General features: G+C 40.1%; 1 protein-coding gene across 1 annotated transcript in view; it reads left to right on the plus strand.

Moving 5' to 3' along the window:
- LOC149088838 (bcl-2-like protein 2) overlaps positions 1 to 25,097 on the plus strand; it is a 32,949-nt gene extending 7,852 nt beyond the window's left edge. Inside the window, exon 2 of the mRNA XM_089250365.1 lies at positions 24,204 to 25,097. Within this exon, the coding sequence (XP_089106491.1) occupies positions 24,204 to 24,350 (147 nt within the window). The 3' untranslated portion in view covers positions 24,351 to 25,097. The remainder of the gene's footprint in view (positions 1 to 24,203) is intronic.
- The last annotated feature ends 800 nt before the right edge of the window (positions 25,098 to 25,897 follow it).

Consider the following 25,897-nt stretch of genomic DNA (forward strand, 5'->3'; position numbering starts at 1 on the left):
AAACAAGCCCTAATGCATTGTTCTAAGCAAAAATTAATATAAGATGGCCTTATTTTCGGGGGAAACACTGTAGAAAGCAAGTTTTGAACTCGCTGTCATGTGTAGGATGACAGTGGGAAAACTGATTTCGTCGCCGACTACCCTTCCTGAACTCTGAATAGAATGGGCAATAAGTGTATTTACATTCTAGAATGTAAATTTCACTTCGTTCCAGGGCAGTAACTTGGTATTTTGTCAGCAGCCCCCCTCCCCCCGTAAAACTAACATCATTTTTTTGAGTGATAAATTTTCATCCCCTAGTTTTTGCGCCTCGTCAAGATTACTACCCGGGCCAGTTGTGGGCCCCTTTGACCTCCTAATTCCGGCCCTGCTTCATTCTTCACTGAGGTAGTATTAAAACAATCACGCTTGTCTGAACCAGGATGATATATATATATATATATATATATATATATATATATATATATATATATATATATATATATATATATATATATATATATATATATATATATATATATATATATATATATATATACACCTTAATTTCAAACCAATCAAGCTGCAGTGGGATTTACAGTCAAACCTCCGTATAACAAATACCTCAAATACCTCTAGGTAAGAGCTTTGGGTCCTGATCCGTAGCCCTTTGAATAAGAACTCATTTACCTCTGAGTTCAGTTCTTGTTTTCTGAATAGAGGATACCTTATCTCTATTTGGGGGATAAAAGGGCTGGTCTCATTGAAAGGTTTCACTGAATCAGATTACGGTCCAGACCAACACGTCCGAGTTTAGCTCCTGCAAAGACGATGCGATTGTTCTTGATTCCTAGTTCTAGTTCCCATAACTGCTCGATCGGGCTTGAGATCAAGACTGCTACGAAAAGGTTCACAACAATCTTTTCATACCAAAGTCTTCGTATCACTGTATATTATTTATATGGTACATTTTCATCCTGGTAAAGAAATCGCCAGTTTCATGGTACTACTACAGTGTAGGAATGGTGTGTTTATAACATCAAACTATCGCCAGTCATGGCAGTAGAACCGGAAAACAACCCATACAGTGCTACCCACTGCTGGTTTGCTTATGTTGCTGAACAATTGTTGGTGTGCACTGTGACCTGACTAATTCCTTTGTAACTTGCCATGTTAACCTTTCAATATCTTGACCTGGTCTTCGTCGCATGGCCAGGCGAACAGAAATTTTAAACTAATTTTCAGTTGCTCAAAATGGAATAAACACAGTGGTCTCGCATCGACTGGAACATCTAGCCTCTACCAATGTCCAAAACGGTCCCTAGTTTGTGAGTCTTATCGTGAATTTCTAGTTTGCGGAACTATTTGCATATTCCATACCTTGTATCTATGGTCTCTGCTGAAATGCAATGCCATCTACCTCCCGCGAATATATGATTCGTTTGTCAAAGGGTTATTTTTTGGTGATACGTGGATGGCCTCGCGGTTTTACTCATTCATTCATGGCCGGACAACCAAGAGGAATGTCGTCAATCCACCTCCATTGTAGTTTTTCCCTCTTCCAAAACTTCGTTCACTAGAAGTCTATTCACACAAATAGACCCACAATGGGCTGTTTGGACCCCGCCATTGTCTTGTAATAATGGAGGGGATTGAAAACTCTCTTACAACTACGTAGTCACGCAATACAGCGTATATTATAAAGTGCAGTTTCCTGGATGGTGCTGATGTTGATAACTAGTCGACGACCATGCCGGACCCAACGAACCGTATCGCATTTACTTTCGAATCGACGAGTAGTAGTATGCTATGAGTCTCACTCGGTTGTGAACGGTCGCACCAATCCCTTTCATGGCATATACCCTGGAGTCTTGATGGCAGTTACTGATATGACAATATGTAAGATACAGTTGAAGGTATGGTATCGAGTGGGGTAGGAGGAGGTTGGCTGCTTTGTCCTATTAAACGACTTTTGTTTCCCAATTCATTAGCTGCAGTACGCATGTAGAGAGAGGGTAAGGCTTTCTTTCCCATTCTTGTCGAAGATCCATTCTCCATCCGTTAATGATGGTCATCTGTCTTTCAATGGTGAGAAACTGTTGTTGCGTGGAAATGACATAGTGTGTGTGTGTAGGGAATCGTACGGTGAGCATTGTAACATTCAAACCACCACTCACCAAATGCCTGTTCAATTTGAGTTATACCTCAAATAGGTGATTTCTACCTTTCCCAACTTGAGTGTTATCTTTTCGATATTGCACAAAACTTCTATCTTTCAATGGGTGGTGTTTTGTCACTTTACGTGTTGGCAGATTTAGCAGTGGTTGCAAGATATCGACCGAGGTCTAAAGCACATTCCGATGTTCCTTTACACGTCAGATGTCGTTGCGCGATGCTCCGTTAATTCGATCGTGGCGTTGAATGAGAAGGGACTAGGAACTATCTCAACTTGGGCGGTAGTTGTATGTGTATGTATACCGGGAATTGCAATGGGACTCGAAAATTACTTGCCCTTGGATATTCTAATTCATTCTAATGGCGTTAGCGGTCGAGGCGGAACGAGATTTTCGTGGATTTTCCTCTCTCTCTGCCCTTGTGAATTGACAGTTCCGAGTCCACTGTTGAATGGAATTTCTATGTTACAGTTATATGCCTGACTAAGCTAGTAACCATCTATTGCTTTCGGACAGGCGATACCAAATCGCTAGTTCGACTGTAGCTGTCGGTATTTTCAATATTACGTTCGTTTTCTTCAATAAAAATCGTAGCAAAAATATTTCTGAAATTGTTGCTGCTGTTGAATCTGTCAGTGTTTTTGAGATCAAAGTTGAAAATCGTTGCTTGTGTGTAAAGGAAGGTGGATATACAGGAAGCTCTTGAAACTGATGAAATCGGCTATTTTAGTGCTGAAAGGCTTTGGGGGAAAATTGCTTATGTGGATGCGTAATCGAGTTCTATCAGATACGAGTATATCGACACGTGTAGGCCGATAAGGAAGGTAACAAAAGGGAAAAAGGATTGCTGAAAAGTAGAATTTTAATTTGGGATCATGATTATCACTTATAGAAATAACAGCCGTATTGTCATATCTCGATCGAAACTCGTCACTCATGTGCTATCTACTTAAAAAAAATAATACATTCATGTTTATTAAGCTTACCCAAAGCAATAAAATTTTTCCCTGTAGAAGGGCGAGGCTTAAATCATGTCTCAGATTTTTCGAATGCTATCCCCTGTTTACGAGGAAAAATAAGCTGCTGCCCAATGCGTGAATGAATGAATTTTGAGGACGGGACAACTTCCCGTGCCTTTGTGCGGTTCGTTGGCTCGTGTTTTCAAGAGAAGAAAGGGTCTTGGAGCGCAATGACCTGGCCCGCGTATGGCGCATTGACATGCCCCAGAAACCCGAACCCTTCTCGAGAAGAAATCGCAGACCGTCTTTGAAAGAACTTATAGGGCAGTTCATCTCTACTAGTACTATTTTCCTCTTCGTAGCAGAATACTCGTATCTGCTACGGTTGAGGTTATTCTTAGTTATTCAATCATTGCAGCATTAATTACTCTAATTTTTAGCGAATTATTTCTGGTCTATTCTTATAAGAATCGAAGGTGAAGTTTTTGGTTATTTAAATTATTCGAATCTGGATTAGAAGACTAGTGATTTCCAACTTGAGATACGCTTGCCCTCGAGGATACCTGATCGGCTGTTCAGGTTACACAGAAAATCATCCGTAATTAGTATCCTCTGTTTAGTACTTAAGTACTCTGTTTAGTTCTTAACCTTTTTTGACTTGCGGAGCCCTTTTTGGTAAAAATAAAATTTGTACGGTAGAGCCCCGTAGGCATATTTTTATTTATTCGTCAAAGTTACTGATTTATTTTTATCATTTAAAAAATGTTCATTTTCAAATTTACTGGATTTTTTTTTATTTTTCTAGAGTGCGGCCGCGGAGCACCGGTGGAGAACCGCTGCCCTAGTACATTGCAGCTAGTGCTGTATATTCCTAGCGCTTTTGATTTTCTTCACTTTATCTTTTTTTGCGTAGTTACATACTTTTTATAACTTGAAATCTGAACAAACGCTGATCTATAGAAGAGTCGCCCCCCCCCCCCAAGAGCCCGAAAAGATGTGGAAATATGCCTGACGAGACTAGTCACCATTAATGTCAATAAATAACAATAAATGCTCCATCTCTGACACATCATCCTGAATTCGCGTCTAAGTATGAAAGGTTGGGCACCGTTGGTCTAGAACAGGGGTTCTGAACCTTTAGTGTTCCACGCACCGTTTGTGCCAATAAGATGAAGCCACGGGGCCCCCCGTTTTACATAGCATTCGGTGTACAGCTATGCAAAAACTATGTGTTTATCGTTTTTTCATGTAAGCTTTCGGGACCCCTGGTCTACAACAAGGAAGTTCACTTGAATGGGGACTGGAAATTCCAATGATTGCATTTCGTAGCACATTGGTAAGGTTGAAGTTCATCAGATTTTTTTTTGGTACATCAACTATCTCATCTCCAGAAATCATGCTCGTTACATCACAAAATCTGTTTAATATTACTGTATATTTTACCAATGGCAAACGAGATAGTCTAGAAATCTGGGTGGATAGATAGTTCCGTTACACATTGTTGATTGTATAAAAGATATAGATTATATATATAGTTTTTCCCTTGCTAACACAAGATGTATTATCCTATCTTTCATATTTTTGTTTCCACCATCCCATAATGGCTTGTCTTTCATTTCTGTTCTGCCTGGGTCGCCGTTTGACTGTATATCCTCGCCGCTCGCAATTAATCTGTGCGGTCTGGTTTGATATCCTTTGAACTCATCCGGAGATAGCATGGAGCCGGTGGATTTGTGACTTATTCTATATAATGCTTGCTGCAGCAGTCGAGTCTCTCAGCTCCACCCTAGTGTTGGTTGTGATATAAGTGGGTTTTTGCTCTCTCTGTGTGGGCCTCATATTTTTTTGTCTCTCTAACCCAGCAACCATCTGATCCGTATTGTGTTATGAGGCTCGCCCTGTACTTTGTGAAGGCGTTGTTGGCGCCTGCCGTGCTATTTCGAGGGGGAAGTCCGTCTGTGCTCTAGAGTTTGTTTCTTCCTCCCTCTTCATATATCAGAAATATGCTCGTAGTTTTTAATAGTTGGGCAACGAGATTTTTTACGCCAATTTCGCTTGAGGATGAACTTCATGCTTGAGGACTATTCGCTTGAGGATGAACTATAAGGGAAGTTTATGCTCTAAAAAAAATTTTCTTCACCCTGATACAATTGTAAAAATTTGCACATTTCAACATTTTCTGGAATTCGAAAGACACTTGCTGAATATTCATTTGAACTGACAAACTATTTTCCCAACTCGGCCGCGTTGGAAAAATTAGTGCTAGACCAGTGCTTCTTGGCCCTTTTTTTTGTCTTTGTCCCCGTCTAATCCAGGGCCCCCTACTTCTCGTGCAAGAGCGAGGTCTTTTCTACCAATTGATTTTTCGGGTAAATTTGTTGTGCACGAAAATTTCATAAGATCGCTCCCTGGTCGCATCTTTTAGAATTCAGTGAACTATGTGTTTAGTGAATTCGATGTCTCTTTTCTTTTTGTGGGGATTCAGTGCAGTGCAGGGCGGTCTCAGCATCACGAGCACTCGGACAAAGTATGGGACCCCGTACTTGTCTGGAATTAACAGCCGGCATATTTACAAATACAAATACAACGCCACAACAGGCAAAATGCCCAACGAGGTGGCTGATAAAAAGATGCCCATAAAAATATGGTTGTCATATGTTTCAAAAATACAGCAACCCAATTAAAAATGCAATTAACACAAATTACAAACAATATATACACATGATAAAATATTATACAATGCCCATAAAGAATACTTATGGTTGTCTTATCTAAGAATGGATAGCTTCTCGATTTACCCCAACATGTTTATCGTATTTCTTTTTAAACGTGTCAATTGTGTTACAATTTACTACCTCCGGGGGTAAGCTATTCCATTTATTAACAACCCTATTGGAGAAAAATTCCCTGCGACACCATAACCTTGCATTGTCCCTCACCAATCGATACTGGTGTCCCCTTGTAAAAGCAGTCGATTGGCGGTGTACTAAAAGTTCATGGTCCATCCTATCCATCCCATTGAAAATTTTGAACACTTCGATCATATCTCCTCGACACCTGCGTTCATCCAATGTAAACATATTCACGTTCTTTCACTTGAAAATCATAGTACCAGATCTTATCATATAGGCTCCTCATGGATATGTGGCCATGACGGATGTGACCATGGGTTGAAATAGCCCTGGTTCTGCGGTTTTATTATGGAGCGTGTAATTTTTCGGTTACCATGTCTTAATTCGTACCATGTCGGTAAATTGTCTAATGAGACTCAAAGACAGTTTTGGAATTCGGCCAGGATTCAAATTTATTCGTATTTGGTACACATCCGAAATTTGTCAAGGCGTGAAAAGTCCGGAAAAATTTAGGTGTCGCCAAATTTTTCAGGCATCAATCAGAAAAAACTCAAAAATGCCCCTATAGGGACATTTTGGACAGTTTTTTCTATTTTCTTAAGGGATTTATTGACCCCATCTTATATGTTGGTAAAACGTTGGTGTGAATTTCAAAAAAAAAAATTGTTTTCAGACTTCGATTTAGTAAGCTTACATGAAATGGTTAGGTGGTTTTTTTAAGTAAAAGCTGTATAAAAATTTTCATTGTCTTTTAGAAGGTACCTTTCATCAAGTCACTGTCATAGCTATTGATTTGTTACTCAATGACGTCTACAGGTTGAAACGATATCTTGAGAATTGTGTTCGGCGTATGAAATCGGGCTTTTTTTGTGTGATACGTACTACAGTATTTTATCAGCTGTTTTACGTCATAAGAAATGCAGACTTCCAGACGCCAGTCCAGACTTTTCTTTCCACCAGGCTTTGAAATGTTCATTTGTTGTGTTTTTTTTTATGTGTACCATTGTCGCACACCTTTATTTGTAAACGTCGTCCTCCTCAGTGCACTATAAATCTAATCTCGTTTTTTTTTTTCGTTTCATAACTTATCTCTTATCTTGACAGCTCGTTTTGCTAACGATAATATCCGTTTTAATCTTATCTCGTCGGCGAGTAGCTGGTGAAAGCCTTTGATCACCGAATGTGCCTTGTTTTTTACGAATATATGGATGCGCATTTTTTTCAATATTTTATTTTAGGGCAAAGCTGTTGCAGACTGATTTTATTTTAACCCTTTCATAAGGGAGCTCCTGAACATTTACATATTGAACAAAACCCACCACTGAAGGAGTTGAAGGGGATTTTAAACGAGGAAGTTTGCAAATAATAGATACTTGACTGTAGGTCTATTCAGAAGTACTATTCAACGGAGGGAAATCCCAAATGTTATAATCAGATATTCCGGTTGAAAGCAAAGCTGTTGCACGAGCGTCAAATCAATGAGCACCTAAAAACTACTCGATACTTATCTAACTCTTAAGTTATTGATTAAAATCCCACTCTAGCACCCCTATTCGAATTTCAGTCAAGGGGTTATTATGCGGATTCGAGTATGAGCTGATGTCGAATCTGTCATATGAATTGCCTTCCTTCTGTGACGGGCATACATGGTGCTTTGTGGCTCCATAAAGGCTGTAGATTCCTGGTATAGTCAGGTGTCGTAATGCTGTTACCAAACCGTGATTTACGCCAATCTGGGAAGGCTCGAGAAATCCTAAATTTTTAGAGATATTCTATTATGAGCTTTCAGACCAGTGTTTCACAAAGTGGGCGATATCGCCCCCTTTGATGGACGAATTGGGATGGGTGATAGAATCTTAAAATACAACATGGGATATTATGGTTTGGTTCAACGAAGACGACGAGGGAATGATTTTTTTCCCCTTCTCAAGAGATGAGTGATGAGACAAAAGTTTTCAATACTATTATGAACAATACTGTGATGAAAACGGGATGTGGCAGTCATTCTCAAGGCGAGCATCGTGGCGACCTGGTGATATCGATGTGTTGCGATTTGGTGCTTGAAAGCGGTTCTCTGTTGGACTATTCTGTGGAACCGCAGATAAATGTTGACCAGTTGCAGGGAACCGTGGGTGATTTAAAGTTTGTTGGACAAAACATGTGGAATTAATTTAATTAAATTAGTTTCAACCTGTAGACGTCATTGAGTAACAAATCAATAGCTATGAAAGTGACTTGAATGAAAGGTACCTTCTAAAAGACAAATATATTGCCCAGTGAAAGACTTGGAAAAAACCTGAGACTATTGGCCTCGAAGTTGTCAGTGAAGTTTTATTTTTGTTCTCTGAGCCCATAGAGGGTGCTCAATTTCTCAATGCAAAGTAAAAATCTTAAGTATTGTGATCGTTGTAATTCAATGTTATTTTCATTTTATTTTGATGTCTGATTATTCTAGAAGCCTTATTAATATTGTTTATCAGTTTTCAATATACAAAATATACATATGGTATTAAACAGCAATTGAATTTTCCCCCCTCAAAATCGAATACTCCGTTCAATCGGATGTTATGTGCTGGAACCGTTGACATGCGTTTAAGCGAGGCTAACTGTATATCTTATGCAGTAAGTTTCCAAAAACTTGCTCATCTAGTACATAATAAATGAAATCGCCCAAAATATTTTGCCATAAAGATATTTTTTCTTCATGAATAAGGTTCTCTCTGCAAGTTAGGCCAATATCACGCTCAGGCCCCGTAAACGAGCCTCACTTCCACTTCGGTTTATGATTTGTCAAATGGAAACGAGGCTGTGAAAAATGACTAGGATGCAGTAAATAATAATGATGTAAAAAAAAAAACTAAATAAAAAATACGTGTATCCAACTATGCGTATTAAGAAAAAGAGGAGAGAAGAAATATTGTGTTACAGCAAATGCCACCGCCCAATCTTCACAGAAAAGTGTTTGAGGCTCTTTCTTTGGGAGGCTTGTTCAGGAATGTCTCTTTGATTCGAGCCGAAACGTATCTTGAGGAAGAAGAGAGATGGGACGGGCTTGTGTGTGTCTCGGGGAAGGGAAGCAATTCTTGGATAGAAATTTCTTATATAGGAAGATGGGGAGATGGTGTGTGTTATTGAGGAGGGGGAATCCCCTCCCTTTGCTTTTGCTCCCATTCCACAGCATCATCTCCTCTGCTTGTCTCTCTTGTGACCCCTAGAGGGCAATCCAGGCCCTTCACACACACACACACACACACACACACACACACACAAGCTAGATTTTTTCTCATGAAGACCGAACCGCATATATTTGTGTGTGTAGTGAATTTATTTCTTTGGGTTTGGCGAGTCGTTCGTGCTGTATCCGGTGGAAACATTAGATTTTTTTTTCCCGCTATATATTTCGTAAGAATTTCGATCGGATGGTTTTACTTTTTCATAGTGTTCAGAAATTTTGTCGAGAAACTGCGTAACCAATTGGGATAGCGTAGTAGGACTATTTTAACAGCGTGGTGGGTCTCCGGACGGAGCAATGCACTAGAGTCATCAAGCCTCTTGTAATTGATGTTAATGACTATGCAAGGTCGTCACGGACTATTCAAGTACAAACACAGCTTCGGGCAGTGGTTGGATGAGCCCATGCGTTAATGTGGCCCTAGTAGTGCTTTTCTAAAATATCGTATGTGTGTGTACTCAATAGCAGAATCTTAACGCATTGGTCTACTGTGCATGGGGGTGTACGGCCCCGTGATAATGAAATTTGATTTTCGATAGTAAATGGACCGAACACACCCCGCTTCCCATCTCAAGGAGATATCGAAGCGTTCCCGAAAGATGGGTGTATCCGGAATTTTATTAAATGAGTATGTTTGTCATTAATGTGAAATACGTGTCTGTCTGTTCTTTATACATACCTACAGTTTTTGACCGATCGTCGCCAAATTTTGCATATATATACCAAACAGGACCGGGATTGAACCGTAGACTACTTTGAAAGTTCGTCAGAGCAGGGCGAATTCCCGAAATGGGCAAAAAACCGTCGGGCAATAATAGTTCTTGGGGCCCCAACAGTCACTTTCGAAATATTTCCTTTGGTTGTCGTGGTTTCCTAACTATGCGTTTTAGACGTGTATATGTCTTTACAATGTTTTGCCACTTTAAGATGTTTTAAAATTAATTATGGGCCCGCAAAGTACATCGAAGAAATTTCACTGCTTTAATTAAGCATTTTTTGAAGCAGAAATAGGCAGATGGATAACTTGAAGTTCCGTTGGTGGTGGTCAGTTCGCGTTCGCTGGATGTCACAAGTTGAAGTCGTGCAGGCCGTACACACGACAAATCATGTTTGTCACATGGAGTCCTGGTCCAAGTCAGCCAATGTTCGGACACCCAGGTGGTTTAGCTCATTCTAGGCGCATATTTCTGTTCCATAAGTATCCTACATCTCAATTCTCCTAGGCAAATAGAATTTCATCATTCCCGAAGCTACATAGGCTGGCTAGTTTGATTATGGGTGGCATCGATTCACCACGTTTACATGTTAAGTGCTTATTGTTTCTCCAATAAAGTTCGCCATTCAGCGCCATATCAGTTTCGTGAATTTCCAGTACTCCACGTGGCCGCAAGTTGTAGACTCCCCCTGGTATCAGCTTTACTGATCTGGAAGGCTGAAATTCATCCTGCTTCTTCCGTAGTCCACCCTCTTTGTCGTGCAGCAAGTATAGGTAACAGTCTAAAAATTGAATCAAAATTTTGAATGAGCCAGAAGTTCATTGGACTTTTTAGTATTTTCCATGCCGTCATCTGGCTTTGTTACATCTGACCAAAATGAAACGCATGTATGTGGACATTGGCAGACAATGCCATAGCGAGCCCGTAGCACCACACTTACAAGCATTGTGAGATGATTGTTCAAAGCGCTGCAATTATGTCGGACCATGCTCAGTTAAAAGGATCGTTTTTGTTCGTGGCCATATACACAGGGCCGCAATTGGGGGGGGGGGGAGCAGGCGGGTCTGGTGCCTCGGGCGCCGGACTCTGCATACACACTTGCGCAAAGCCACTCGACGTTTTATCTTGACGCTTGCCAAAAAGATAAGCATTCTGTCTTTCAAGATATTGCGGGCATGACTACTCGTCCAAGGTAGAACAACCAAATTTTTTAATGTTGTCGCCTCCTTGGCAAGTTGATCTGCTTTTTTCGTTTCCAGCAATACCTACGTGCGCTTTGACTCAGACTAATGTTATGATGTCGTTAGTACAGTAGATTCTCGATAATCCGACCCATCCAGTAATCCGGCGTTTTTTAGGCGGGTTTTCTTCGAGCGCGTGTGTGGAAGAGGAAAACTTGTCACTGTATTATGTGGGTAGAAGTTTATATTTAAATAAGGCTTTTCAGTTGACTTCCAGTAATCCGGCGATTTCTACAATCCGGCACACCCTGTGCCAGATTAGCGAGTCTATGTGATAATTGGAAGGCTATTTTCAGACGGATAGGGTTCGTTCTCTGGCCTCTCTTCTTCCAGCGAGATAGAGTTGGGGAGGGGGCGGTGAAACGAGACGTCGCATTGCATGAGGGCCCTTGATGCTGTTATGACTGATCACAATAAGATTTCTCGATTTACTCAATTTTACCTATTTTTCACATGCTGCTCCTATACGTCAGAAATTCCTCAGGACTATTAGCGTGGAGGCGTGTCTGTTTTTCATGTTATTTTTCGCAGGGATTATATGATCACAGGGAACAGTGGCGTAGGAGCCGGGATTGCTGTGGGTGCTCGTACCCACCACCATCAATTCAGAAATCAAAATTATCTTCATGAAGCTCAAGACGAGCTGGTCTAAAACACTTCCGACGCCCCGGCATTGAATGGAACCGTTGCGGTGAATTTAGAAAATTTCTTGGTTGATGTAAGAAATTGGCGAAACTTGAAAACTTCGCGATAGTTATATTCACATACTGTATTTTTATAGCAACCCTCTGAAGCAAGTGGAATTCCAGTCTGGGTAGAGGAGAGTGAAGTGGTTTTTTGAAAGGTTCCTCCCAATGGTGTGTTCTTGGTGACCTCTTCTCTTAGACCTGTTGAAGATTGTTTCTATTCTCCCCCCTCCCCCCCAAACATGATGGGAAATTTCTTTTGAGGGGTGTGTGTGTATAATAGTGAGAATAGAAATATATAGCGCATTTAAAAAAATGACGTTTTGCTTTTTCTTGATTCATTCGGTTTTATTTCGTCATGGATCAGAGTTGAATTTGTGATCAGGAAAATAAGTACGGTATATGATATGCTTGTCTTTTTTTCAGTTTTACTTCAGTTTCTTGTGCGTGGATTGGTGTCAGTATTCACTTGTAAAACGGGGTTTTCATCCATGGAGTAAATAGAAGGAAGTGGAAATATTCAGTTGTGAGGAAGGTTGAAATGTTCGTGTCTGGATTTTATGCAAATTCTTGACGTTTCCTCCGCAACACCCTGAATGTACAAGTACTCACGGGGGTAAATTACAGCAGTTTTATCAACATTTTTTTTTTGCCCCGGTCTTTTGTGGACCACATTCTCACTTCGTGGCCCGCTTCTCATCCAGGAACTAGATCCTCTCTACCTATTGAATCGATTTCTTTTCAGTAAATTTATAGTTAACAAATATTTCATAAATAAGGAAGTCTTTGGATCAACATTCAGCTTTTCTCTTGTCCCTGGGTCTATGCGGGACGTCTCATTATCATAGATCCCCGGGCAGGGTGTTGTTCGGGAGGCCCTCTTATTTAGCTGGAAGTTTACAGTTGCATATTTACATACTTGCTCTCAATCCTATTACCAGTACTCCTCATGGTATCGCCCGAGTGGCATGGTGGTAAGATGCTCGTATAGCACCGTGAATGTCCCCAGGTTCAAACTGGAGGAAGTATATAGATAAAAGATATTTTCCCTAGCGTGCTTGAGGTGACCATCGATAGATGGTGCCTTTATTTCAAACCATACTTGTTAATGGCAGTAAATTGTAGTGTAGCGAGTGTGGTGAAGTAGTGCTCATGATGCTCACAGATCATGTTCAAAAGAGCTCATCAAGATGGATGGCCCTGTTTTATGTGCAATTCCTCTGGATTATGAAAGGAGTAGCACTCCTCCCCCACCATATTTCACTTTCATTTCTTCATCAGAATTTTTGTCACAACTCTGTGACCACCTGTCATAGTTGCCCTTCCGCTTGATACCGATGGAAAATTCGTTCCCCCTCCTTTCAATGTCCCAGGACTGCAAGCCAGGTTGAGTACCTCTGAATCTTGAACCTCCTAAGTGATTGCATGCGTAATTTTCGAGGAAATAATTCGACCAGTTTGAACTTTGGGTAATATCCCGCATCACTTTTTTGCGGTGGGACACATGTGATGTTCGTTAATTTCAAAGTTTTCAGTTCCGTCCATAATGAATGCTTTCCTAATCATTAGTCGTTGCCCGAATCCCACCAGACGTTAGTTGAGTAAGCGTTTTTTTTCCTCCTCTATAGACACTAGTTGTGGGAACTGTATCGAGATGTGTTTTGCATTCTTAATTAGCTGGCGGAGAATGTATAAACTCGCCGATGAGAGAGAAAGAGAAGTCATTATCGCCAGCACAATCTATCGACCTTCCCTGAAGCTAAAGATAAATGCAATTGCCATAGTTGAGATTTTTGTCAGCTGACTGACTACCTGTTGTAATGGCTTAGAAAAAAGAAGTGGAAGTTGGAATGAGAAAACCTGCTCGTTTCCTCTTATGCAATTCGGTTTTTTTTTTTTTTGCTGTTCTCCCTTCTCTGGTGGCTGGTCCTTTACTCACCTTATATTATACGTACCTTTCTTCTTCGGCAGCCGGCACTACTAGTGTCTATCAAAAAGCCCTGTACTACAGGCCCTTCTTTTTAGCGCTGCTTTTTTATTATAAGCCGAAAATCCGGGTAGCTGCATTCCTTTGGAAGCCTTTCGACCAATGGCGTTGCGCTGAGGCTTGCCTTCGTATTTTTTTTTGGTTTGACTGAAATTTTTTTGACCACAGGAGTTGAAGGCGATTGTCGGCCTCCCAACCACATTTTTTTCTTATTCACGTTCTGCACGTGGAACGGTTTCAAGTTCATGTTTGAAGGTGGTGGTGTGGTGTGAAGTTTTTCTCTTTTCTGTACATATGCCCTGGTTCAAGTGAGAAAAATCATGTGGGGGGGGGGGGGTGTCTGAATTTCTCCAGTTGGGCCGTATATTACAATATTTGCAATGGATCATCCAAAAGAGATTTCGGTTCGTACTTGATCGCTGTTAGTTGGTTTCGTTGCTTTTGTTGCTTATACGTGACCGAAGAATAGGCTTATTGAGGGATTATGTGTAAAATTGGCTGGAGTCTTTGTTAACTAGCAAGCAGCACACGATAACAGCGTCTCAAATTTTTTTTTCAGCCATGTAACACTACTTTGAAAACGTATGATACTAAACTAACAATCATATTGATTTGACATTCTTTTACTTAAAATTAACGTAAATCTGACAATATTAGATCGTTTTGAGAAGCTTATTTGGCATAAACTTAATTTTGACCTGTGAATTTTTTTTTCAAATAAGAGGTTTGATCTACTTTTTGCAAATAATTTTTTTTGTAAAAATTTAATAAAAGTATTTGAAATCGCACATAGTGGAAAATTGTCACAAAAAAGTGTTTTTTTCGTTGAATTTTCCATCAACCATTGTCTACTATAGTATTTTGAAATTTTCGTGTCTTAGATGTGAGAAATTTGTTTTTGATTGTGAATATCGTATCGAAATAGGAAGGTTCGTTTCAGCTCCACTTGGGTTTTTTCACGTCCTCTAATGTGAATTTGGACTTCTTTACTAGGCTTCCCCCCCCCCTTTTCATTCTTGGCATTTAATTTATTTCGTTCTTGGTATTTATTTTGCCAACATGACTTTTTCTAGATCCTGCAAGTTATTGATGTGTTTCAAGTACGGGTTCCCCTACAAGTCAGGTACTCCATTCGGGCATGATCTAAGCCAAGTTATCACGGATCTTTCGTGGCTAAATTATACGACTTTTCGTACCTCTGTTGTGTTTCTTTAGATATTATGTTTCTGTGTTATGTTGATAACAGTGAAACCTCTCTGAAGAGCCACCTCCTAATCGGGTCAGTTTTTCGTTACGTATGTTCCCTTTTTTTTTAACCCTCATCGGCTTTAACGACATATCTCACACTGGAGTACCGTGGTGCTCGCGAGCAAAGGGGTCGAAGATGCCTGCTCTATATCATAGTTTCCCAAACTTTGTTTCATCGCCCCCCAAGTCAATCTATAGGATCTTGCACTAAATCCAAAGCTTCTATTGTCCCTTGGACCACTCCATCGCCCTACAGGGGTGATATTGCCAATTTTGGGAAACACTGCTCCATATCTTTTGACACCTTTGTAACTGTAACTAAGACAGGTTTTAATGAAGCCTTTAACTAGTTAGTGCGAAGTACCAAGCATTGAGCTCTTTTCTTCATGGTTTCTCTAATTCATTGTTTTTCAGCCAGTGGCGCCGCTATGCGGTAGTGTGGTCATCATGCTGGACTCTTGTCCTGAAAATCCAGGTTTGAACCCTGTTGAAGGCACAGTGGTGGTTCTCTGAAGTGTTTTTATGCGGTTTTCCAGCTTTGAGGCGTGAATGCGAGTCCCGGTCTCCCATTTGAAAAAGTTTCTCCGCAGAGAGCAGGCAGACCTACAACACGGTACTGACATAACATGCGATTTTAAGCATTTCCATCTTTACATGAAATCAATAGGCTTTCTCTGGATATTATGCCGAGGTTAACAGGAAAAAAGGGTTTCTCGGCACCGGTTATCGAACCTAGGACCTTTGCATACCGGGCAAGCGCACTTACTATTATACCATAGGGAGACAATATTTTTTCTTCAAAACAGTCCATTGGCGGAAGTTAAAGGCTGCAATACCTGTCTCTACTCAGCGAAAATCACGCTATTGTGTGTGTGTGTTTTTTAAAGGGAAAAAATAGTCTGGTATAATGGTAAGTGCGCTTTCTTGGTATGCAAGAGGTCTTGGGTTCGATTCCTGGTGGAGAGAAACAATATTTTTTCTTGTTCACCTCGGCATAATATCCAGAAAGCTTGTTTTCATGTATCTTAGCTGAGCACAAAATCATCACCCATCTCTATTTCCATATTTACTTCAGAAAATGGAAGCCAGATGGAAGCATGAACGCGAAACAAGCCCAACTCGACAAAAATACGTTAGGACCACACGTACTCTCAGAACACACATTCTGGCATGTACCGATTCGTTAGAGGAATGTGTACGAGGTGCATGCACGGTTAAGTAGTAGTAGCAGCCACTTGCAAGACCACGGGGGTGGTAGGCTGAAGTTGGTTTCCAGCGATTCTCATCTCCGAGGCGCGAATGCGAGCCCCATTAAAAAGTTTCGTCACAGAAAGCAACAGGCCCACAACGTACACTTCATAGTTCGAAAAATAGATAGCGGATGGAAGCACTATAAGGAAGCATTACACACAAACTTCGCGTTAAGTTCACAACACACATGCACATTCCCACATGTACTCATTCGTTGGAAATTCCATAGAATAGAGGAATATGGGCGAGGGTGCATGTGGTTTAGTGGTGGTAGTCAATGACAAGAATGTACGTAATGTATGTGTGGAAAAGTTTTTTTTTAATTGCAAAAACCACATTAAACACAATCAGATACAATACGAAACAAAAAATACCAAAGACCATACAACAAAAATGATACACACACTATGCAGCTCTTAAAGACTTATTCGGTTGGTCCTAGAACTTAACTCTTTAAGCTGCACAGCAGAAATCAATTGAACCTCTTTCAAAATGCTCTGTATTTTTTAATGAAGTTTTTATAGTTATGTGTTATGTAGGCGAAAGTGTTACATTGAGAAATCAGCTTCATAAAATATCTGGGCTTGTCAATACTAAAAATACAAGGCTTTTCAGGAGGCGAGATATCTCGTCAATGCCGCTTAAGAGGGTTGGCAAGTTTCCCAAAGAACACTTTCGAATTTTTCAATTTTTAGATACTATGAAATTTTTTACGTCTTTGTTACACACACACACACACACACAATGGCGTACGCAAGGGGTGGGGTTTAGGGCCAAGCCGAGATTATAGTGCTATTTTGCAGGAGGAAAAAAGTAAACCCCCTGAGAAAAAATATATACCCCCCCCCCCCTCGAGAAAATTCTGCGTACACATATGTATATATATATATATATATATTGTCTTGCAACTTAAATGGTTTTTTGTTAGATAAGGAACATTTGTTTTTGAACACCACTCATTCGAATGCCTCGAAACTCTCTCTCAACATTATGGAGTTACATACTTTAACACGAGAAATTTTCGATTAAGAAAATTTTATAGCGCGCGCGCATGTACACAAAACGGGTAAACTATGGGGGATTTTTGAAAATGTTGCATGATGTTGAAGTTAAAATTCGAGAAAAATGCTCGTGGTAAATTTTGCATAAAAATATCCATAGTATTTCAGAAAAGAAATAATTGAGTGTCTATAGTGAATAGAGAATTTTTAAATGCTGCTTAAATGGAGATTTCTCCCGTAGGAAAAGGGGAAGCCAATCCCCTTGAAGGGTTAATTCAAATTCTGTATTTCAAACAAAGCACGGTCTGTGAATATAAGGATTGCAAATGTATGTACGTGAATGTATTTTTTAATGGATGCGTCCAACTTTGACAGGTTTTTACTGTAACTTGAAGGAACCAGGAAAATTTACGCGATTCGGTGGCTTTTTTTGTCAACTTGGCGGTTTTAATTTCCACGAACCGTCGGCATTTGTATGCTTTTTTTTCCTTTCAAATGCAATCGTTTCTGGCGTCTAGATTGTCATTGGTTCTTTCTGGTAGTAGTACTTGAAATGCAAGTGAAGGAAAGAATAAATTTTTTTATTTTGTAATGAGAGCTAGTGAGAAAAGAAAATATTCCAGCTCTCGGTATATATTTTCCAGCCACCCGAGTAGAATTTTCCCACACATACCTCCTCCCTATATCAGTGAATTCTGCGAATTCGTCGTTCTGGTATGTGCCAGTCCCCCCTTCTATTTTTTTTTACACACATTTAGGGGAGTTTCTAGTCGAGAGAGATATCAATGGCAAGGAGTGTCGCTTCACGCATGCGCAGATTGCTGCTTTTCTGTTGTGCGTGTCCCCTTTCACCGTGTCCCCAACTCCACGACACTCCCCACACCGTTGAACCTTCATTATTACACCGCGTCCCTTCCCTCCCTCGTTTGAGTTCTACGTCCTCGCGTCCCCATGAATGAATGAACTGCTGCAAATGCTTGTGATTTGGTTGGCCGGCAAAGCGTCTATTTCGGTCTCTTGTTGGTTTGGTTTTGATTCTCGGAAGCCATCGATCTGTGCTCGTTTATTGGTGGATGAATCTCAATCTGTCCCGTGAATAAATAAAAATTATAAAGGAATTGCGGAAAATGTGAATTAGACTTCAACCCTTTCTAACGTGTACATTGATTAAATCGCTTGGTGCAGGAGTTGAACGCTCTTGAAATTTCTTTTGCTGTCACTAGAAGTTTTTTGATTCTATCTGAATTTAGCTCCATCTTGGTGTGAAGAATAGGTTGTTTTACAGGGTGTCTCATAAATTCATAAAAGTTTGAGATTGGTATACGGTGAAATCTTGATATAACGATGATCTGTGAACCAAGAAAGAAATATCGCCGTAGAGAATTATCGTTATATCGACACGCAGCAGTTTAACATCAAGTTGTAGGCATTTCCAAACAAGGCTTTGAAAAATATCGTTGTGGAGGGATTTATCGTTATATCGAGTATCGTTGTACCGAGTTGTCGCTGTATTTGAATGTGGTTTCAAAAGTTTCTCACGAAGAGGGATTTTTGTTTTGAGCAGAAAAAATTTAGTTCAAATTTTTGTCGATAGTGGGCTGCACGGAAGCAAATGACACAATTCTGGACTCGAACCTTTAATCTCTTCTGTGTCCGAAACGTTCGTAAAGTTTTAACGATTCGGAGCTGAGGTAAAGCAACTTCACCAACAGTGCATTTTTATCCACCAACATCAACATTACAATGATAAACCTTATGTAAGCGCTAGTAACAGGAAAATTCAGAAATGAGCTGTTCTTGTACTGTCTGCATTTTGTTACTCTTATCCGCATATTTCCAGTGATTTGCTTTTGTGCAGTGCACTCTATCGCCAAAAGTTTGAAGTAATTTTTTTCTCCATTCGTGAAAATAACCTTTTCGCAAACAGCATTAAAAAAAAAAAAAAAACCAATCCCCTCAACTTTTATAAATTTTTAAACCAAGAATTTATGGGGCATCCCTTTATTTTCTTTACATGCAGTAAGAATTCGAGTATCTGCAAAACCGTAAAATCGCCAACATCCGAAATCGGGTTCTCCCATCCAAATTTTTCGTCCGTTCTCCGGACCTTTCACAGAACTCTGAATCTCGTATAATTTTCAGCCCTTTATTGGTTTTCTGTGGTTCCTAACTTCAAGACGAGCCGATCTCCCGTTCAAAAAGTCTTGCCACAGAAAGCAACAGACCTACAAATGTAATTCAATCATAACATCACACTTCGCTTGTGAAATATAGATGGCAGCACTGGAAAATCAAACGCAACACTGCATACGCATTCCGACTGGTGGGTACATACAGTTACACTTCCGGTACAACTCACTAGGTAGTAAATCGCCCATAGATGGCGATAGACCTGAGTTGTACTCGGTTTGAAAGAAAGAAAAAGCCCTTTATTTTGGCTTCCAGTCTCATTTTCAAGTCAATTTTGTAGATATTGCACATGAGGTTTCCTAGTGACCTGGAAAGTCAGGGAAATTTTTAAATTTTGCAGAAGTCGGAAACACGTGCAAATATTTGATAATAGTCTGGGGGGGGGGGCGACTTTTACCAGCAAATTTGGTCTATGAGAAGTTTCACAACACCCGATTTGTTGCTTGATTTTTGCCCATGGAGCGTGAACTTATCCTCTATCGATCGATTTCGTAAATGTTCGGTTTCAATCAATACTTAGTGAGAGGCTTCAGAAGGCGGACTGTAAATTAAGGCTTCAGACTTTTTTGGACTTGTTCACTAAAAATAAGATTCAAAGTGAAAATGTTTTTTCCCCCCTCCATTCACAAATGGCGCGAGCTCATTCTGAAATCGTGTTGATATTACTACGTGGACGCGATGTTTTGCGTTTTTCCGCTGTGGTTTTTATTTTCTGCTTTCACGGTGACTATTTTTGGTTGCGAGTGACTTGGATGTTGGTTTCCACGCTTCCAGCGGGTTGTTTCCGGTCTCCCGCATGTCTTCGCTCTTACTTCCTTTCTCATGTTTTATTTTCGCATCTGTTAATTTCAAGATTGCCAGTATTTCTCAAAGTGTGCGTCGCGTTAGTAACTCACTCAAGTATCTCAAGTAAGGATGGGGGGGGGGGAAATGCAACAAAATTTTTGTAGGTAACAGGCGGTAAAACTATATCTTCCTCTGACTAAAGAGCAAGGAACTTCGTCAATTAATGACCAAGAACGTGTGCAAGCAGATGAGTGATCAAAACAGTGTGCAAGCATGTGAGTAACCTAAAGATTGACCTAGAGAGCGGGGGACCACGTCGATGAATGACTGAAAGAGTAACCAAAACAGTCTGCGAGCATGTGAGTGATAAACAGTGAGATGCAGATAGAGGGACCAGATCATTGAGTGACCAAAAATGTGACTTGAGTGTTATAGGAATGACCGAAAGTGTAAGCAGAGTGACTAAAAGTGATTTAAAGAGAGGATCCAAGTCAGTGAATAACCAAAAGAATGAAAGAATGAATAAACGGGATGGGGGGAGCGGCGAAATGGATATTGGTCCCCGGTAAAAGTAAATTTCGTTTCCAGTTGCGGCTTTGAGTGGTGCATACCCAAATTTTTCCCGTTTAAAAAAAAATCCAGTGAATCCAAATGAAATCTTGCGGCGTTATAAAATCCAGAATATTCCCCGTGGTAACACTAAATTTGCAACTTAAAGGAAAAAAGGCTGTCATGGATTCCATTGGAAAACATTTTTTTTGGTTTTTTTTATAATATAATGGTTTTATTTTTTTTCATTCTATACACAACCAACTGTTGCTGTGATGAGGCAGTTCAACATCAAGGTCGGGTTCACACGCTCTCGCCGCCCGTGGGAGAGAGAGAACAGAGAATGAAAAAAGAAATTCCTTTCTGAGAAAAAGCCGGTTGTGTAGGCTGGCTGCCGTTTATACTGGGCCGTGTTTGCAACATTGGCTGAGTTATCTCTCGCTCTAGAAAGAACTGCAACACGAACTCTCTCAGATATCGAGACGTTTCCGGTCAATTTCCTCTTGTGCGAAACGCATTTTCAGTTCATTTCGTCTATTTCAGTGTTTCTCAGAGTGGTTGATATCCCCCCATCCCACACCATTCTGCAGGCATAGGCGGGGAAAAGGGAGCCCCGTTTAGCGAAAAAAAAAAATGCATTATTGACATAGGTGGCAGGGCAAAGTTGAGATTTGCCCCAATTCAAGGAGCCTATATCCGCTTTTTGGCAGCAGGGTCCATACGCTTGGATCTTCGGTGGGCCAGGTCAAGTTTTTCGTATGCCCCTTCTATAATGGAAATCCATATTGCAAAAAAAAACTGACAAGAATAGTTCCGGGCCCTTGGGCTGTAGCCCTTTTGGGGTGGGGGCTCAGCTACAGATCAGGATAGTATATGTACTGTGACAAGTACAGTAAAACCAGCCAAAAAACATTCGCCCGCAGATGGCCGTTAATCAGGGGTTAGGAATGCATATTTTTTTTAAGGGAAAATGTTTGGCCGTAAAACTATTTTCTAAGTTCTTTTTTAAAGACAAATTATGAAAAATCTGATCTAATTCATGGCATTTACGAATTTCAGCGAGGCCTTTAAGGCTAGATTTCTACTGCCCAGCTCTTACGTGTTTTTTCTTCAGGCTAATGCTCTTGCGGATACCACTGTCTAATTTTTCTTTCCAATGAATTTAAATTCCAGCGAAGATACTCCCGTTAGAACGTTTTCTTTGCTCGAAAGAACATTGTAATGTCTTCTGCAGAAATGAACGATAAGGCATACGTTAACATCTTCCAAGTCCTTTTGATATTTGTAGCATTTATTTATATAACGTTATCCTCTGCGTGGCATCCATGCGGATGCGCATTTCCTGCTCTCGAGAAGAATGAGAATAAAAGAGGTTGGTACGTGTTTCCCGTCGGAGGTCTCGTGGTGCGAATTTTGAATGACTTGATTAAATTTTTAAATGGGGCGATTTAAATATTGCGAAGCGAACCGTGCGAGTTTTTATTCTCGGTGAGAGATTTTGGCGACGAACGGAAAATGTGCCCATGATTTTCGAAACGCTTTGGTACAGTGATACCTCGGCTAACGAAGATAATTCGTTCCGGAATCACGTTCGTTAGCCGGAACGTGATTTATCTCGGGGTTTCTATGGAAAATCGTTCAATTCGTTCCAGATATGGCCCAAAGTTTGAAGATAAGTTTTTTAAAACACCAAGGAGCGCTATGCAAAGACGTAAATTGACCTAAGGCTAAAATGAACAGCTTCAAAACTAGATGAGTTCGCATGTGTCCATCCGTGTTTTGGTCAACTCAGTTTTGTGTTTGACACATGCAGATAGAAAAGATAAGCTCCTAGAATGTCCAGGCTGTTCAATTTGATGCTCTGTGCAAGACCGAGCAACACTTCAGTTTGATGCTTTCAGTGCTTGCACTGATAGCATGTGTGCTGTCTTATTGCATGGCCCCACCCAGGGATCTCAAGCAGAGGCGTACGCAGGTAGCTGTGCCCCTTTCCTCCCAAGGCGATCAAAAATTAAAAATGTTTGGATATTTTTGTCAAAGAATTAACATATCTATAGAAAGCACTTTTTGGCTATCTTAATGAGTTTCCACTAATTTAAAATGCTCTGTTAAGGTTATATAGTAATTCGAAAATCTCTGGAAAAAATGTCTAGTGCCTCTCTAATGGTCAATCTTGTCACGCCCCCTGACCTCAACTACAAGTGGACTCTTTGTTAATGAGATCTCGTTAAAATTTTCGATTTTAAGCATGTAAATTGGCAAGCAATCATTTTTAGTCAGGTTGGGGGCTTCAGAAAAACCAATTTACCCGGGGGGCCCACGATACTCCTAGGACGGCCCTGGACGTGAGTTAATCGGGCTCGGGTGACAGTAATTCCGATGTGATGTTTGGCGCTGAAATTCAGCTGTTCAGCGCGTGCATCCATATCAACGAAAATATTCGTTAACCGAATCTGTATTCGTTAGCCGCGGCAGAAAAATCGCGAAAAAAAATATTCGCCGTTGCCGAAAAAATTCGTAAGCCGAGGTATCGCTGTATTCTCGTCGCCTTGGCTGGGATTTCTTGAAGACCCCCAGGTACCAAGCTCGGTTTTTTCTTGTTATGTGCAACCCTGAAAAATTCCTCTCATTCATTCATTCACACAGAGGCACCTTACCTTTTTTTTTTTGCTTTTTTTTGCATCCTTATTTGTGCTTTCTCCTCGCTTTCCTCAGGGTTATGCGCTTACCCTATCGTACCTCTTTTTATCTGTGCGTTTCTCCCTCCGATATCTTGGGAATAGCCATTCTTTTCTTGTTAAAAAATTTTGATGATGGTTATTTTTTCGTGGAAAACTTCTCTTCTCCCCCCTTTTTGTGTTGTTTGCCGCCCCTCTATCGAGAGCAATGCGCCTTTGCGTTTCTTTTGATTGCGTAATTTTTTTTTGTTTTATTCGTACATCTCGTTTTGAGATGTACGAAAAAAATATATATATATTTTTAGTTGAAAACTTCTGAATTTATTCCTTCGTATGGGGTAGCCTGAAATTTGCAGAAACGAAATGCAAAGAAAGTTTCTTCAAAAAGTAAAGTAGTAGTTTAGTCGACTAATAAGCTTATTGGTTATATTCGAGCGAATGTAACAGATAGGTTGTTTTTTTATTCAAGTTTTGTAAAAGATCTTTTATCAAACATTTATAGTGTAATCCCGGCACTTAGACCACCACGGGTGATCGAGAAGAAATAACCACTGCTCCAACTAGAATCTTGAATATGTGTGATGTAGGGTTTCTCTGCAATTTTTCTGTATTCATTTCACCGTTTTATATAATCGATGCGAATTATACTTATGATTTTTCTTTCTCTTTTACAGGAAGGTCTGGTCTTATATAACGAAGGTAACCCCGGAGCAGCGGAAGAAGGTACAAATGGAAGGTGGCCCTCAGTCCGGAACATGCTGTGCTTGGGCATCAGCGGCCTAGGAGCACTCTCCATTGCTGCCTTCCTCACGAAGTCCTAGTTGAAAATCGCGCCCTAGTTAACTATTTACAACAACAACTACTCTATTATTTTCTAGTGCACAATTTTTCTTTTTAAAACTGTGTATGATACAATGATGATGAAGGAAAACCGAGAAATTTCTTTATATATTATACATATTATATATATAAATATAGCGGATTGTATCTAGATAATAATTTTTTTTCATTTTTTTTGTCCACTGTACATTTTATTTTTCGGAATTCGAAGATGTGTTTAGAAGAAGAAAGTGTGAAGGTATTTTTCTCTCCACTGACTACTTACTGTGCAATGGGAAAATAATCGAACATTTTTACGTGTAGGTTTTTCTGTTTTTTTTCAGTGATTATAGACGAATACTTATGTCGGTAACACTTTTTTTTAAAAAAAATAAATAAATAATGGAGTTTTTTGTAACATATTTTGCACAAATTTACGCTTTGTTTTTCTGTAATAAGCTTTGTGTTCATAACGGGAATTTTAGTGTTCTCCCCTCTCCAATAGCTGTGTTTTTCCCTCAAGTGTAAATTGAGTTCATTTGAATTACATGGGGAAACGAGTTCTGTATTTTGTGTACATTGATCAGCGTGTATGGTTCCTCTTCCCCATAATATTGCCAAAAAATGTTCTTAAATATTTATCCCCCTACATTCAAACATTATGACGTCAATGAAAGTTTTTCACCCCCCTTCCCTTAACCTACCCGAACGATTTCTCATGAATAAAAATTTCATGTTTGCCGAATGAATTCATGTTTGTTATTTTTTTCGTTATTTTTCTGAGTCTCATGTTAATGAATTGCTATTTAGGGTTTTGCTTTAAGCAGCCATTGAGCAGGTCTAAATTACACTAAATGCTAATACTTGTCCGTACACCATGTGCGTTATCTATTTCTAAAAGACGTTCAGGCAATGGCGTCATTGCTACTCCGTCGTGGCTTAAAAAAATCCAAAGTTTAGGTGCCGGATTTTTTAGGAGCCAAGCATAGTTGTTCGAGAAAAATCGTGCTAAAAAATGGAATCGGTTGGCTATCTGGATACTATGCCGAGGTGAACTTGGAAGAAATATTGTATTTCTCTCCACCAGGAATCAAGCCCAGGACTTTTTGCACACTGGGCAAACGCACTGACTAATATACCACAGAGATGATACTCTTTCTTTTTTTTCCCCTTAAAACACTGCACAGCAGCGTGACTTGCTGAGTAGACATATTGCAGCATCTCTTTAACTTCAGGTAATGGCTTCCAGGTGGCGGCAGTAGAAATATCATTTATCGGTATTTTTTTTTTCTCGAGACTTGACCTGTTTTCGTGTTGGTAGATACAAAATTTTTTGATTTCATAATTATTTTTAATCGCTGATTTTGGCAATCAAATATAAAATTGTTTTTGGCGCCAATAACAATTTTCTAGTTGCCATGGTGCTCGGGGTACGTCAATCCCTGTCATAGGTGGAATAGACTTGGAAGTCTGGGGGCGGGGGGGCACGATGTCAATTCACATATATATTAGATCAGTCGACTCTACCTTTGATGCTGGGGGGGGCGCA

The sequence above is a fragment of the Pholcus phalangioides genome, unplaced genomic scaffold (genome assembly GCF_987345545.1).
Source record: "Pholcus phalangioides strain wild (caught in Gottingen) unplaced genomic scaffold, Ppha-v1.0 ptg000003l_1, whole genome shotgun sequence".
Taxonomy (NCBI): domain Eukaryota; kingdom Metazoa; phylum Arthropoda; class Arachnida; order Araneae; family Pholcidae; genus Pholcus; species Pholcus phalangioides.